This window comes from Chlamydotis macqueenii, chromosome Z (genome assembly GCF_036417535.1).
Source record: "Chlamydotis macqueenii isolate bChlMac1 chromosome Z, bChlMac1.mat, whole genome shotgun sequence".
Taxonomy (NCBI): domain Eukaryota; kingdom Metazoa; phylum Chordata; class Aves; order Otidiformes; family Otididae; genus Chlamydotis; species Chlamydotis macqueenii.
Window position 1 is genome coordinate 49,821,279 of NC_141593.1, and position 15,393 is coordinate 49,836,671.

At 37.8% G+C, this 15,393-nt stretch overlaps 1 protein-coding gene across 5 annotated transcripts in view; it reads left to right on the forward strand.

The window, feature by feature from the left end:
• HOOK3 (hook microtubule tethering protein 3) overlaps window positions 1–15,393 on the forward strand; it is a 101,251-nt gene that overhangs the window by 73,069 nt on the left and 12,789 nt on the right. For all 5 annotated transcript variants that reach the window (XM_086771228.1, XM_086771227.1, XM_086771229.1 and 2 more), the window contains 6 exons: window positions 2,243–2,330; window positions 9,014–9,048; window positions 9,789–9,871; window positions 11,821–11,921; window positions 14,156–14,260; window positions 14,380–14,451. In XM_086771228.1, coding sequence (XP_086627354.1) covers window positions 2,243–2,330; window positions 9,014–9,048; window positions 9,789–9,871; window positions 11,821–11,921; window positions 14,156–14,260; window positions 14,380–14,451 — 484 coding nt within the window. The remainder of the gene's footprint in view (window positions 1–2,242; window positions 2,331–9,013; window positions 9,049–9,788; window positions 9,872–11,820; window positions 11,922–14,155; window positions 14,261–14,379; window positions 14,452–15,393) is intronic.

The following is a 15,393-nucleotide window of genomic DNA, read 5'->3' on the forward strand; positions in this document are numbered from 1 at the left end:
CTTCGTGGTACAAGAAAGACGTGGACTTACTGGAGTCAGTCCAGTGAAAGACCACAAGGTTGTGATTGTGGGCCTGCAGCATCTTTCATGTAAGGAGAGTCTGAGGAATAGAGACTGTAGCCTGCAAAAGAGAAGGCTCAGGGCAGATCTTGTCAATGATTATAAATATCTGATGTGAGGGTCTGAAGGAGATGAAGCTAGGCTTTTCATAGTGACGGCCAGTAATAGGGCAAGAGGCAGTGGGCAGAAATTAAAATAGAAGTTAAATTAAAGTTTCATCTAAATGTAAGAAAATACCTTCTTTTTTTTTTTTTTTTTTTACTGGAAAGGTTGCTTAACACTGGAATAGGTTGCCTGGAGAGGTTGTCTCCATCCTTGGAGATATTTAAAACCCAACAGGACATGTTCCTGGGCAACCTGCTCTAGCTGACCCTGCTAGATTAAGCTAATCAGCATATGAGTCCATGAGACCAGACAGCATGCATCTGAGCATGGTGAGGTAGCTGGCTGATGTTGTTGTGAGGCTGCTTTCTATCTAAGCTTTGAATCTGCTCTCTGTTTAATTTTCCCCTTTGATTGGGGAAGGTTCCTCAAGCCTGAGAAAAGGTAAATACTGTACCCACCTTCAAGAAGGGCAAGAAACAGAGTCTGGAGAACTACAGAGACTTGTTAGCCACAGCTCTTTCTCTGGGAATTTTGCAAAGCAAGTCCATCTGGAATCCGTTTCCAGCAACATGAGGCACAAGAAAGTAATTAGTAAAGGCCAATTTGAATTTGTTCAGGACAAATCATACCTAACTAATCCAGTTGTCTTGACAATGAGATGAAGAAGGGTGAAACAGTGGACAATGCTTACCTTAGCTTTGGCTTTAGCCTTTGTCACAGTCTCCATAGTATCCTTGTCTTCAGAATGGTTAGATACAGACTGGACAGAAAAGTGAATGGAAAATTGGTTGGGCAGCTGGGCCTAAAGTGTTACCATCAGTGGTACAAAACCCAACTGGCTACCCGAGTTCCTTAGGCATCAATACGAGGACCAGTGCTGTTCATCACCTTTATTAAGAACTTAACTAATTGGAGGGACTCTTAGTGTGTTTGAGGATGGTACTATGTTGGGAGGAGTGATTGATACAATGAAAGGGAGAGCTGTTATTCAGAGGAGCTCAGCAGTCTGGAGAAATGAGCTCATGAGAGCCCTGTCCCTGTCTGGGAGAAGCCAGGCAGTGCTGGCTGGAACCAGTAGGCTCAGGAGCAGCTCTGCTGCAAAAGCCCTGGGGTCGCAGTGGGCAGCAAATGAGGATATGTCAGCTGGGGATCTTGCAGCTGACTGTGACCTGAGCTGTCCTCACCAGAGTGCAGGCAATCAGTCTAGGAAGATGATCCCTCACCTCTTATCATTAACTTATGAGATCACATCTAGACATTGCATATAATTTTGGATTCCCCACTATAAGAAGGACATGGATGTACAGGTGTGCAGCAGAATACTGCTAAGATAAGGAGCACTGGAGCATGTGATGCGTAGGATAAGACTGAGAACTGGCTTTGTTCAGGCCAAAGAAAAGGTGGCATAGAGGAGACAACACTGTGATCTACATATACCTGATGGGAAGGTGTGAAGAAAACAAAACCCAGCTCTTCTCGGAGATCGATAGTGGAGGTACAAGAGACAATAGACACAATATGGAGTATGGGGAAATTCTGACTGAATACAAGGGAAAAAAAACATTCCCAGAAGAAATTTCTGAGCTCTAGAAGAGAGTGCCAAAGAGGTCAGATCTTGGTCTTGAAGGTGTCCAAACCTCAACTGGACACAGTTCCCAGTAGTCTGCTGTAAGTGCCCTTGCTGTAAGGAGCAGTTCTGATTCAGACAACCTCTGGAGATCCCTTCCAACCTACAGGTTTATAGGATTCTGTGACTGTGTAAAAGCAGTAACTAGTAACTCTCACACAGAAAAACTGACTGTTAGATACTCTTGTTTGACGTATAGAGAAATTATTTCTTAATACATGCATTTATGTTTTCTTGGAAGATTATCAGAATGTTCTGGATGACTACAAGCTATAATCACTGGAACTACTTTATGCTCTAACTACTTCTGTAACTTTTCTGTGTATAAAAAACATTATTGCATCTCTGTTGTGGATGACCTGAAAACACTGGACACTAAAAATCTCAGGCTTCCTCTTGCAGTTGTTTGGTTTTTTTTTCTGAAAAACAAAAATATAATATCTTTCCTAGATTGGTAAATCAGAGACTTCTAGAAGTGCAGTCCCAAGTTGAAGAACTACAAAAATCTTTGCAGGATCAAGGTTCAAAAGCTGAAGATGTAAGTAGAAATTTACATCAAACTTATACTCAAGTAGTTACCATTTTTGAGACCTTCAACTTTTTGTAATAAAATATGTGAAAGAAATACACAAATGGAGATTTCTGATAGTTTTCCATATTTACTCGTATGGTGTTATCACTAAATTGTCCTCTCTAAACAGGATGTAAGGCATAGTAAGACATTTGTCTAGAAAAGAAAAACATCCTATGTAGGGAAGGTGTGAAATATCTTTTATTTGATTAATAGTGTCTGTTACAAGTGTAAACTTAGCATCAAAATTATTTAATTAGAATAGAGAGATTTGCAGGGAATTAAGGAAATGTTAATTCTCCATGTCTTAATGAAGTATCTGAAATTATTTTTAGTTGTTTTCTTAATGAAAGTTAAGACCTTTCCTGCCAGTGGAAGCTCTGTAATTGTGGATATCAATATATCTCATAATGCAAGAAGCCAGGCAGGCCAAACAAAAGTCAAATCATTAGGTGCTTAACATAATATAGTGTTTTCTGTTTCTGTATTTGGAGTTAACTTCATTTTTAATGAATGAGTACACATTGTAGCAGAGTTAGTGTGGAAAAAAACTTTCAGTCTTCCACTCAAAACTTGTGTTTGCCTTGTCCTGTATTTGAGAGAAGCTCTAGAACTTTCTTGAAAGCAGTGATTTGCAGGACTGTACATGCAGCGCATATGCTCACAGTCTGAGTGTATTGTCTTGCTAATTGGCAATAAGTTGTAATGTGTTGCTTTCTATTTTTGGGGTTTTGTTTTAACCAATTTATATGAAACAGTGGAAATTTTTATTAGCTGCTTATTTTCATTTAACAGTGTATTTAATTTAGCTTATGCTTTTAATTTTCAGAATAAACTGTATGAAAGTAAAACACCTAGTCGGATTAAAATAAGATTATTTTCATAAGTAATGTAGAATGCATTTTAGAATGCATTTAAAAATAGGTCCATACTATTATGTGATTCTCAGGTATTCTTTGTTGTCTTGATTATTGGCCAAAATCGGATTTTTCAGGGTGAACATGAATATGAAACAAATATTCTCAGATATTGATTATTGTAAATGATTCCTGTCTAATTGAATTCAGCTTTATTTACTGCAATTTTAGTTCTGTCCCTTTTTGAGGCTCTAGTTTGGACAGTAATTTAGGACATGTCTGCATCTCAGTTACAAGGCTGGTTGCAGCCTATATAGGTGTCTTCTGAAATATTCTGTTAACAGCAAACCATCACCATCACAACACCATGGCACAGACTGCTATGGGTACCAGGCAGCCATTATCAAAGCACAGCTGCCAAGTTCATGATGCAGGTGCTGCATTCCTGGTGTCTGTGTAGCTCTGACCATGCCAGTGGTGATTTATAGACACTAATCCCATGGCCTGTTTTGCTAACTCTGGTATATAGGATTTAATTTACTCTTAAAGAAGAAAAAGAGAGAGTGTAGACTCAGAGAATTATTGAGCCTGCAAGAACCTGTGAAGCTATGGACACCTCATCCACTCTCCCACACAAACCAGAGCAAACCTCTAAGTGAAACCCAGCTGCTCAAGTAGATGGAGATTGTCTCGGGACCACCTGAGCTATCCTTAAGATATCGTTACAAAAATAGTGATTCTTCAGAAGCATCAGAAAAAGGATAAGGAGAGGCACATCATACAGTTCATTGATGCAGCATTTTCAGCGTATTTCCTCTAGTTTTCACTACTGTCGTAGTTCAGCCCCGATCAGGACTATACAGTCTCTCTCTCACTCCCCCCACCCTCCGAGAGAATAGGGGGAGATGATATAAGAAAAAATGGCTCAAGGTTTGAGATAAGGACGGGGAGAAATCCTTAAAATTACTGTCATGGGCAAAACAGACTTGACTTGGGGAAAACCATTTATTTCTAAAACTAGCAGGAGAATGAGACAGGGAACAAGCTAACCTCCCCTCCCTCTTCCCAGGCTTAACATTATCTCTACCACCTTCCCCCTCCCCCCCCGAGCGGCACAGGGGAGAAGAGGGAATGGGGGTCGCGGTCAGTTCATCACGTGTTGTTTTACGCCGCTACTTCGTCACTGGGGGAAGAATTCCTCGCATTCCTCCTCCGCTCCAGCATGGGGTCCCTCTCATGGGCCACAATCCTTTGTGAAACTGCTCCAGCGTGGGTCATCTCTTCCACGGGGTGCAGTCCCTCCAGAATGGCTGCCCCAGTGGGCCCTCCATGGGCCACAGCCTCCTTCAGGCATCCACCTGCCCCTCCACAGGCTGCAGGTGGATCTCTGCTCCTCTGTAGGCCTCCATGGGCTGCAGGGGGACAACCTGTTCCACCATGGTCGTCACCACAGGCTGCAGGGGAATCTTGGCCAGGAACAGCATTACTCTTCCCCCTCCTTCTTCACTGACCTTGGCATCTGCAGCTGTTCCTCACAAGAAAAATTCTTCACAACAGGCAGGCAGACGCCTCTCGGCATCTTTTTACATCTCGTTCACATCTCATCTCCTCGCCACTTCCTGCAGCCAGGCCGGGCTGAGTTGGGCCCAGTCGGCTGCCCTGCAGGAGGCCAGAGGGTGAGGCCTGCAAGGCCCACAAGGCTTGCACCTCCCCCTCTCTGCCCCCACTCAGCTTCTTCACATCTTCTCTATCATTTTTTTTTTTTTCTGTTTTCCCCTTCTTAAATATGTTATCGCAGAGGTGTTATCATGGAACATTCTGCTACCAGCTGTCTCAGCCTTGGCCAGCAGCAAGGTCCACCCTAGGCCCAGCCAAGTCCACTGAACAAAGACGAGAAACTTCTAGCAGTTTCCTACAGAAGCTACCACCTTAGCTTCCCCCCCCCCCCCCAAACAAAACCAGAACAACTACTTTTCTGCAAAAAAAATGCACTGTAGATATGCTCAGCCTAGAAAACTGAAGATCTTGTTTGTATTCAGTCCAGAAGTTTATGTGGAAGGCTTGGGTTTTTTTTTTGGTTGGTTTTTTTTTTTAGTTTTGTTTATTTTCAAAGTTTGAAGTAGTTTTTTGGCTTACCCAAAAAGTAGTAAAAGCACTATCCTAACCAAGGCAAGTATCATTGCAATGAGACATGCTGCTTGCTGAGGTCCATGTGGGGAAGCAGTTTTGATTTTTGTATTGAAGGGCAGTGGAAGGCAGATGTTAGGAAGATACCAGTGCCATTCAGCCTGTAACGGGCACTGATAGATCCTGTTGGGATGGATGATTAGTTCATCCTGGCTGTTGCCTTCCTGATCAGGGAAGGGCTTCCCTACCCCAGTCTTCCAGACCACAGAATCAACTCAGACATGCCTAGTGTGACCAGAATAGCAGGTTTGATTTATTGTCCTCCAGAATGCAGTGGTGATGTGTAGGCCTACTCAACAGGTACCCTGAACAACTTTGACTGCATCATTTGTAAGCCTTATTATCACTCTCTTTTGTCATCCTTGTTCTCCCTTTCTCTGCCTTAATCCCTTCCTATATAAACAACCTGCCTTTAGTTACTTCTACTTCACTGGAGCTGGTCTTGCTAAATCCATAGCCAATCTGGTGTTTCTCATACTGTTACATGCACAATCTTGGCCTTACATGCTGTTACTGATACAGTTACTCAGTCCTTCTGACTTGGAACCGCCCTAAAAGGTTCTCAAAACTCTGTTAGCTGTTTGATTACCTGTGAAGTTCAGCCACTTAGCTCATTTGATGAAACAATGGAACAGGTTGTGCAGAGATGTGGTAGATACCCCATCCCTGGAAACATTCAAGGCCAGGCTGGATGGGGCTCTGAGCAACCTGATCAAGTTGAAGGTGTCCCTGCTTCTTCCAGGGAGGTTGGACCTTTAAAGTCCCTTTCAACCCAATGATTCTATGATTACTCTTAGCATCTGTGAAATCTGATCATCCCTCATGGTGCTTTATAACTTCTGTTATCTTCTCGCAGTATTACTAGTCTCATCAGGCGATTTTCTCAAGTTGTGTGCCATAGTTTCCCCTCAGCCTGCAAAGTTAGCTTAACCTTAAGCCAGAGTCTAGACATGTCTGTGGCCTTAACATGCGGAACAAAAACAAATTTTGCCTTCAAAAAGGGGACAGATCCCTTGACTTGTTTAGGTATGAAATAAATTTCCAGCAAGAAGACTTTATTTTTTTTTTTTTGGTGTAAAAGAAAGATAGCAATTAAATACTAGGGAGGATACCTGTTTTCTAAAAGTGCACCATAAAACTACTTTGAAAGTTTTTTTTTTTTTTATTCTAGCATTCTGTAAATGGAACTTGTTAGCAGTGGGAGGAAAAAGCAAAATAACGAGTGTGCATTTTTACAGGTTTGTTATGGAAATATTCTTCTATTATGAACAGATAAAATGTTTGAATGAAGTTAAATGTAAAACTAGCTCAAAATTAGATAACTTTTTTTTTTTTAAATGAAGGGTTTTTTTTTTTAAAGAGACTCGTCTTCCTGTGGGAAAACAACAATTATGATAATTACTTGTTAGGAGCAGAATATTTGGATATGTGGCCTGGAAGTTGACTGAGACTTTAAAAAAAAAAGTAATGCCCATTTTTAGAGTAATGTATTTGAATTTATTTGCCTTGCTTACAAGTACATACAGGATCTTTGGGTGGCTAAAATAACACATTTTTACCTTTTATTCTTTTTCCTAATCTTGTATCTTGGGTAAATTACTCTGGTTAAACTCAGTCCTGCTTCTTCTAATTGTGTGTACTGTTTATCATTGTTAGTTTCTTGCTTGTAAGAACGTATGATCTGTCTAGATGGGAGAGGGATTAGTCCCATAACAGTGCTGATACTATGCAAATAATATTTATTAAAATATACCCATGGAATCAGTGTTGACAAGTAGTTGTGTCTGTTCCAAGCTAAACCCAAGTGCAATACAAGGATTGCAAAAGAAAAGCTAAATTCAATTTTTATTTTCTTGCCTTAGGAAAATGGGCACTGCTGCCAGCAATTTCCCTTTCTTTCCCAAACCAACCAATAATCCCCTAAATGATCAGACATAAGGGATGGTGCCAGTTCAATTGCTTTGTGACCGAGAAAGATGCATACAAACATTTATTGTTACAGAAAAGGTGGTGCTATGGTTGTTCAGAGGACTGGAAAAGAAAAAAGCCAAATGGTCAAAGCCTGGAAATCCTTAGCTGCTACAGATTTCTGACGCTGAAGTCAGTAGAGTCATACTGGCTTGTTTTTACGTGCTGCCGTTCTTTCTTATAGTGCAATAAGGAAATCCAGCTTTGAAATAATGAAAAAGCATGACCCAGGGATGTGATCAAAGACAATATTTGGAAGTATTTACACTATAGCAAAGCTAAAAGCTTTTTCGGGTGCACACTGTAATTGTCGCTGGCCAAGTGTCTCAACTCTTGTTGAAAGGCCATTGGAGGAAAAACAATGAAGTAATTTTGTTGATTTTACCTTATATTTTGATAGTGTTCTGGATCATGAGTCACATGCTAGGCCTCCAATGTGATTGGTACTGGATAAATACAAACCAAAAAGGCAGTTTCTGATTTAAATATTCTACGTTTGTCTTGTATTCCGTCAGTGTGGCAATAACACAGTTCAGAATTGCTCCACAAGAACACATGCATCTCTTAATTTTGGTTGTAGCCCAATAGGCTGCATATTTTCTCCTGCTTTGTTACTTGTATGATTTCTGTTTTCAAATGATTTTCCAAAACAGCAGTTGCTCTCCTTTGAAATTCTGATTTAAATACAATGATTTACAAATGTGCTTCTTTACTATTTTTCTATTTCTGTTTTTATTGATATGTTTTAGAAAATGTTACATGATGAAATTGCTGATGAGAACAGTGGACAAAAATGCACGTGTGAAAAAATGCATAGCTTTAACTTTTTCTGTTCACGACTTTCTAAATAGTTTCTTCTATTGGCTGCTGTTTTGCTTTATACTAATGTCATCTCTGTTTCTTGGCATGGGCTTCTGCTCAAGGCTATTGTGAGTATGGCTTTCTATTTACCTAACACTACTTTGAGTTTATAGATTTTTTTTTTTTTTGAAAGATACTCATTGTGCATGAAGTGAATTTAAAATTAAAAGAAAATTTACTTTGAAGGTTTTATTCAAAGACCTTATCTAATGTAATTTAACCAGAAAGTGGAACACTGTAAGTTGTATGATAATTTTTATGTGTCTGTAATCAGTAAAGATGAAAAACAGGAAAAGGGTCAAATTTCTGCTATACTCCAGTCAGAAACACTCTACTCACTCTAGATTCTATGGGGACAGGAATTTGCTTCAACTAATTTGTTACATGTTTTCACGCAAATTGCATTGCAATATTGGTAGGACAGCTCTTCTAGCAAATTTTGCTGCCCTTTCCAATTTCAGGTTAGTTTATTAAGTCTATTAAGTTTATAAACTACTGCCATAAAATTTTATTGTTTATTTATCTTGCTTTCATTGATCTAGTTCCTGGGAACATATTTGTAAAGCTGTAAAGCACTCTGATTTCAGGAAAGTCACACAGCTGTGGAAGGAAGAATTGTTTGCACAGAGGATGGCTATACAGTTGTGATCTAAAACTGAGTGAAGTAAAAAGTTGGATTTTGGTTAGAATGTCAAAATTATATGTTTTAAAATAATGTTGAAATTATGTTCAAGTGCTGTAATATATTAAAGTAAAACATTTAACTTTCTATTTTAGTCAATTCTTCTGAAAAAGAAACTTGAAGAGCATCTGTAAGTATTTTGTTTGCCTATTTTGATTGTCATTGGAAATGATGTGTTTTCCATATGTTAAGGAGGGCAGACATTAATAATGCATCTGGAAAACATGCAGCTTAAAGAAATTAGATAACACAGGAACATTTGGGAATCTGCTTTTCAGATGCTATTTTCATCTCATAGATTAGAACAATAAACAGTTGCTAGTAACAGTGATAAAGGAACTATCATTTTTTTTGTGATTAGAAAACTAATTAATTTGTTTACATTTTAGTATACATCATGGAATAAAAGTTAACATTTTAGGAAGTGTTATAATTTTGTTCTGCTGTTTCTGCACCTCTTTTACTTCCCTAAAATGCAAAGAGCTGTTTGGTTTTTGACTGGCTGGCAAAAAAAAAAAAAGTAGGTTCTATGGCCTTTGGGTTTAGCCATTCTTTCTCAACATAGTCTCAATTACGAGTATTCATTTTAGGCATGCATTGTACAATTAAGTGTAAGTTCTGAATGAATTTTGTAATTGCTGAGAGTGAAGCTGTTTGCTGTTACAGTTCTCCATACACTGTAACGTTTTTCAGCTTATTTAACAAATATTTCCACAGTCACATTGTCATTTGTCCTTATGCCCGATAGCAGAAACCAATCCTACTCTCAGAAATATATCACTGTCTGGGAGTTTTTTATATCGCTTAATTTTCATTCAAGCACCGTAATAATATTGGGAAAACAATATGTGCTTTTTTGCTTTGTAACAGTGAGAAGCTCCATGAAGCGAACAATGAGCTACAGAAGAAACGAGCTATTATTGAGGATTTGGAACCAAGATGCAATAATAGTTGTGAGTTATCTGTACAGTCCATTTCTTTGTGAAGTATTTCATGTGCAATGTCTTTATTTATAATACCCATAGGAGGTGCAAGATAAAAAAAAAATATATCACTACCATTTAAAATGTACATGTATGTTGTTAATTTCTCTGGAAGCTATGGTGACTCAAAAGATGCTTCTAACACTTAAAATGCAGGGGATCGCATTTTAGAGACCACCATAGCAAGAAACAACAATGGCCATAGAAATACTGAGGCACTGTCATACCTGTCATTGAACCTCAGCTGTTCAGAGCAGTCATGTCTCCTAAGACCCTAATTTAGGAGAGCCTTGCTGCCATCACCAGGTTATTTTTACTCCCAGTATGTATTCCTTCAGTGTGTTTTCAGAGCTGTGTTGTAATTTGAGAAAATTTTCAGACGCTAGTCAAAGTGTGTGTAGGTTATATGTCATATTGCTCAGATGGTATTGGGAACCTAGCATGCAGTTGTTCTTTAGCACGTGCTACTTTTTTTCTGAGAAGTATTGAAGGATGTCGGTTTTTTTTTTTTTTTAAGCATACTTAGAACAAGGCAAAAATTGCAACCAATGACAGCTTTTTTGGTTTGTGCCTGAGCAATTTAGTTCATAAAGAGACAGAGGAAGATAGAAATATCAGTTTAGTATTCGTTACATATATTCTGTATCCAAAAAGAATTTTTGTTCGTGTTGAGCTAAGACTGCAAAATATGTTATAAATCCCACATCTTAGGAAATGTTAAAATACTTGGAAACAAAGTTCAAGGACTTAATGAGTAGCTAATAAATAAATCATCCTATCATACTTGATAAGCTTCAGTGTGAGTGTAATAGCAGTCCTCAGACTCACTAGCTTCTAAACATTAGGGCATATTGAGTCTTCTGTAGTTACTTTACTGAAATTACAACTTACTTTTTAAAAATCTAGGTCTAAACTTTTGTCTTGGTAAAATAAAAATAATTGTACCTTCTTCCTTTCCACGATCACAAAATGTGTGAACTATTTTTTGAGATTCTTTTCCTGGATATGGCCAAAATGCTTCGGAATCGTCTAAGACTCACGGCACATTTTGAAAAATGGATTTTTGCAGTCTTGGAGACCATCTGCTATTGATCCTCTTACTGATCAATGAAAATCTTACTTGGTCCTGTTACCAACTTAGTGTTTTCCAAGTGCTTAGAGAGAAAACTAGGAAAAACATGGAGGAACATTTCAAAATGAGTGTGCAAAACAGATGGAGTGAGGCTTGCCAGTTATCTAACATTGAGAACCAGCCTGTCAATATTACATGCTATTTGATCCAAGATGATGTAATTGATTAATTGTTTTTTTTTCTGAGAATATGTGTAAAAAATATATAAGCAGTAGTGGCTTGACATATTCTTGTATCAATACAGGAAAAGGCTGTGCAATGAAATTGACTTACTGGTCTGCATTGCTGCTTAAGAATATCTGGGGGAAAAATGAAACTGAGTATATTCATGTCTGATAATTTGTGTCCCATGTTACAGTTTATCAGATTTAAGCAAGGGTTGTCCCTGTTAAGAACTATTCCTGTTACAGAAAATAGGAAGAGTCATATTTATCTGAGTTACAATACCAAGATATTATGGAATCTCTAATTCTTTAGTAAACTAATTTTCTCAGTGTGTTCGGTAATAGGATTGATTTATGATTCCATTTCTCTTTATTTTTTCATAATTTTTTAAAAAGCAAAATTTGTGTACGGAACAGCTGTTTCATGGGACTATATTAGGAGTACAGTTTTTCAATGTATTCCTGGGGCGTTCAATAATTAAAACAATGATATCTGCTACATCAAGTTAGCTTTTCTTAACTGCAATGAATTCTAGCTGTGCCTTAAATGTCTGTTGAAAACATTAAAATAAACGTTATATAATTATGTTATTTTTCCAATGTGTGCATCTCCTAACATAAAGCTCTCAAAATTGAAGAATTGCAAGAAGCTTTACGGAAAAAGGAGGAGGAAATGAAACAAATGGAAGAGCGATACAAAAAGTATTTGGAAAAGGCCAAAAGTGTAAGTATGTGTGGTCCACATTAGTGATCTCTCTCTGACAGACTGCACCACATGTCCACTCTACAGGAATAAAAATAAAGGAGGTATCTGTATACACACTAGCAAGTAAAAGAGAAGGAAGGCCTACTGAGTTCTTTGTATCTTCTTACCATTACGGTACCTAATACTGATTATTTCTGCAGATTTTACCTTGGTTTTGTGTTCATGTCTATCCCCTTCTTGCTACCTATCTATAAGCCTTTCTAATGCCTTCGTACAAATGTATACCCACTGCTACAAATTTTTGAGAATCACCCAGACAAACCATCTTAAGCATGTTTTAACGTTGGCTGATGACAAGGAGAGGATGTTAAATCTCTTCTAATGCTGTGATAACATATTTCTTTGTGGAAATTCTTGCAGACTTCTGTCTCTAAGTGACAAATGTGTATATCAGCTAAAGCAGTGTCTGTACTTTTTTGAGGAGCTCAGAACTTACAGGCAGAAATAATTACACATGTGCCAGAGCCATCTTTACAAATTTAAATTTGACTTTGCTTTCTTTGTTAATCTTTTGCCCCAATTTCGATTCATGTCCTGGTTTAGAAACAGTTTCAGTGTGGACTCTTTTGTTAATGCTTTTCCCAAGTAAAGTGATCTTTTTAACTGAACCACCTTTGAGATCTGTTACACTCCTCTGGCATTCAGCATTTTCTTTACTATTTAATACATGCTTATGTTGAGAACATGGCTAACATTTAAGTATGATACTTAAGATGTGGGTGTACTACCAGCTGTTAAATGGCAATATTGTGATCTCAATCACAGTCCCATTTCATCTCTTACTACACCTTGATATTTTATTTGAGTTTCTTAAAATCATACCAGTGTCTTTATTCATCTGACCATGGTAGTACCCAGATCTTTGCTATGGCTGTGTATTATTAAATTGGAATCTGTAAGTAGATTCCTAATTTTACAAAACTTTATACTTCGTTCCTTTACTTCTGTGTAATTTCCTCAATTATTTCTTGTGAAATGTTTCAAAAGTCTTCAGGAAATCTAAACAAATAATTTTAATTTTTTTTTTCTTTTTTACATCTTATGTTGCTGACTCTGTTTCAGAGTATTCCAGTGAAAGACAGAGTCACAATTTCCCTTTTCAGTAAGATTTGTGTATTTGTATGTACTATGTTACTATAGGGTGTTTTATACAACAGTAGCATTAATTATTTTAGGTTAGCTTTTTATGATCTTCTTATCAACTTTCAGTATTTTTTTTTGGTGAAGATGAGTATGATAATTACAGTCTTCCACTATAGAAACTGTACCCAGGTCTAATGTGTACTTTTTTAGAAACGTAGTACACTTTTATTAATCTTCCTTCATTAGTACCATTCAGTAAAAATTACTTACTAAAATTCAAGGCATTGTTTTATTTCAGCATCTGGACATGATTCTGAAATGGGAGAAAAAAAAAAAATTGTGAAGTATCTTTCTATATATCCAGAGGTTGTTTAAAGTTTTAAGCTATTTTCTATTTAAGGCTTAGGAAACTAGGCATTTTGCTGGATTTGTTCTTGATTGAGCTCTGTGTTTGCTAGCACTCACGCTACATACGATGGACGCAGCTTATGAAGATAACCAAGTGTCCCTTCATCTTATTAGTAACATAATGATCATGTGTGTGCTACAGAATGCTTCTTGGCTTAACAAAGCTATCTAAAAATGACAGCACCTGGTACCCCATAGCATCTTTCTGTAAGGGCCAAAGCAGTCCTTCCTCAAGCAAGAGGAATTGACAGGTAGGGAAACCTTAGCTATAAAGAGAGAAACCTTTGAGAAAATGTTTCTACCACTATAGCCCCAAGGTAGTGCTGCTAGGGGTAGGAACTGCATATGTGAATCCGGGATACCAAACCTCTAAGGTGTCACTTCTTCCTATTGGTAGTTTTGTTTCACAGTCCTGTAAAAAGAGACTGCAGATCAGATGCTCTAATGTATCATGGCTGATGTTCAAAGCCAGAGCCTCTGTCAGTGCTGGCTGTCAAGACTGTTTTACAGAAGTCAGCCTCTTAAAACTGCATATCCCTCTATTTCACATCTTGGAATGTCATTTCTTACCACTGACATGTTTTAGGTTATTTTTTTATTTCTTAACCTGACTTAAAAGCTTGCAAATCCTTTATGTCTTTCCCTTCAATTAGATTGCTTTTGCAGGATTTAATTAAAAACAAACTGGTTTTCCCTTACAGGTCATCCGCACCTTAGATCCTAAGCAGAATCAGGGTGCAGCTCCCGAGATTCAGGCTCTGAAAAATCAGTTGCAGGAGCGAGACAGAATGTTTCATTCATTGGAGGTAGTAATTCTCATGTTTCCTACTAGATGTGTATTCCCTCATTGGTTTTTAGGTGTAGACTAATACTTTCTGTTATACTTTGGTTTTAAATGTATACTTTTTTGATGTTTGTTTTATAGAAAGAATATGAAAAAACAAAAAGTCAAAGAGAAATGGAGGAGAAATTTATTGTTAGTGCCTGGTACAATATGGTAAGAATCTCCTCAACTTTTTAAATAATAAAAAAAGGAAAGAAACTATTAATATTAGTTGTTTCTGGGTTGTTTATAACAGTATTCATTAATTTACAGTTTTTTGGTTTGAAAAGCATTTTCCAACACACAGACACAGAAACAAATGCTTTTTTAAAATTTTAAGCTATCACTATATAAGAGTGCGTTCCTACAACCTTGGAGTAAATGGAACATACTGTGTTGGTTATTTTCAAGATTTAGAACCAGAAATGGCAGTTTCTAGAGGGAAGGATACCTCCGATTACTGTTTTGTAATTCCAGTCCTTCCGTTACACTGACTTACAGTGCTCAGATTTACTTTGTTTTTTGATTCTCCACCCTCCAATCTTCCAGTTGTATCTAATGAAGGTGCACAAGAAAAGCAATATAGCTTACTTGCTGCAGTAAATGCTCTGAAAAACAGCCTCTAACTTAGCAAGCTTAGCCCTGTGCAAAGAGTGAGCACAGGGGCAAGACTTACTTTAATTTTTCAAACCATAAGGAAGTGATCTGTGCAGATATACAGCTTTTGCTGGGCCTGTATGCAGGCCTTCATCAAATGCTTTCAAGAGGTCTGTTTGACAGAGTGTGGCTCCATAAGTAGTAAGCCATAAATGGTACTTACGCAGAGTGTTTGAATCCTTTAAATATTGAAGGCATTTTCAAGTGACTAGTGTCCTTGACCGATTTTGTAACATTAATTCCACTGACAAGCAGAAGACAAGCCTGAGCTAAGAGTCACAAACAATAAGATAAGCACTGATAGCTTTGCGTCTTTGCCTAATTAACCTCTTTTTTTTATGTACAACTACACAACCTGTCACAGCTTCCCTCATTTCCTCTTGGATTTACTCTTGCTGAAAACATACTTTCTCTCAAGATGTGCTCCTGCCACGTGAGCTGGTATTTTCAGAGGATGAC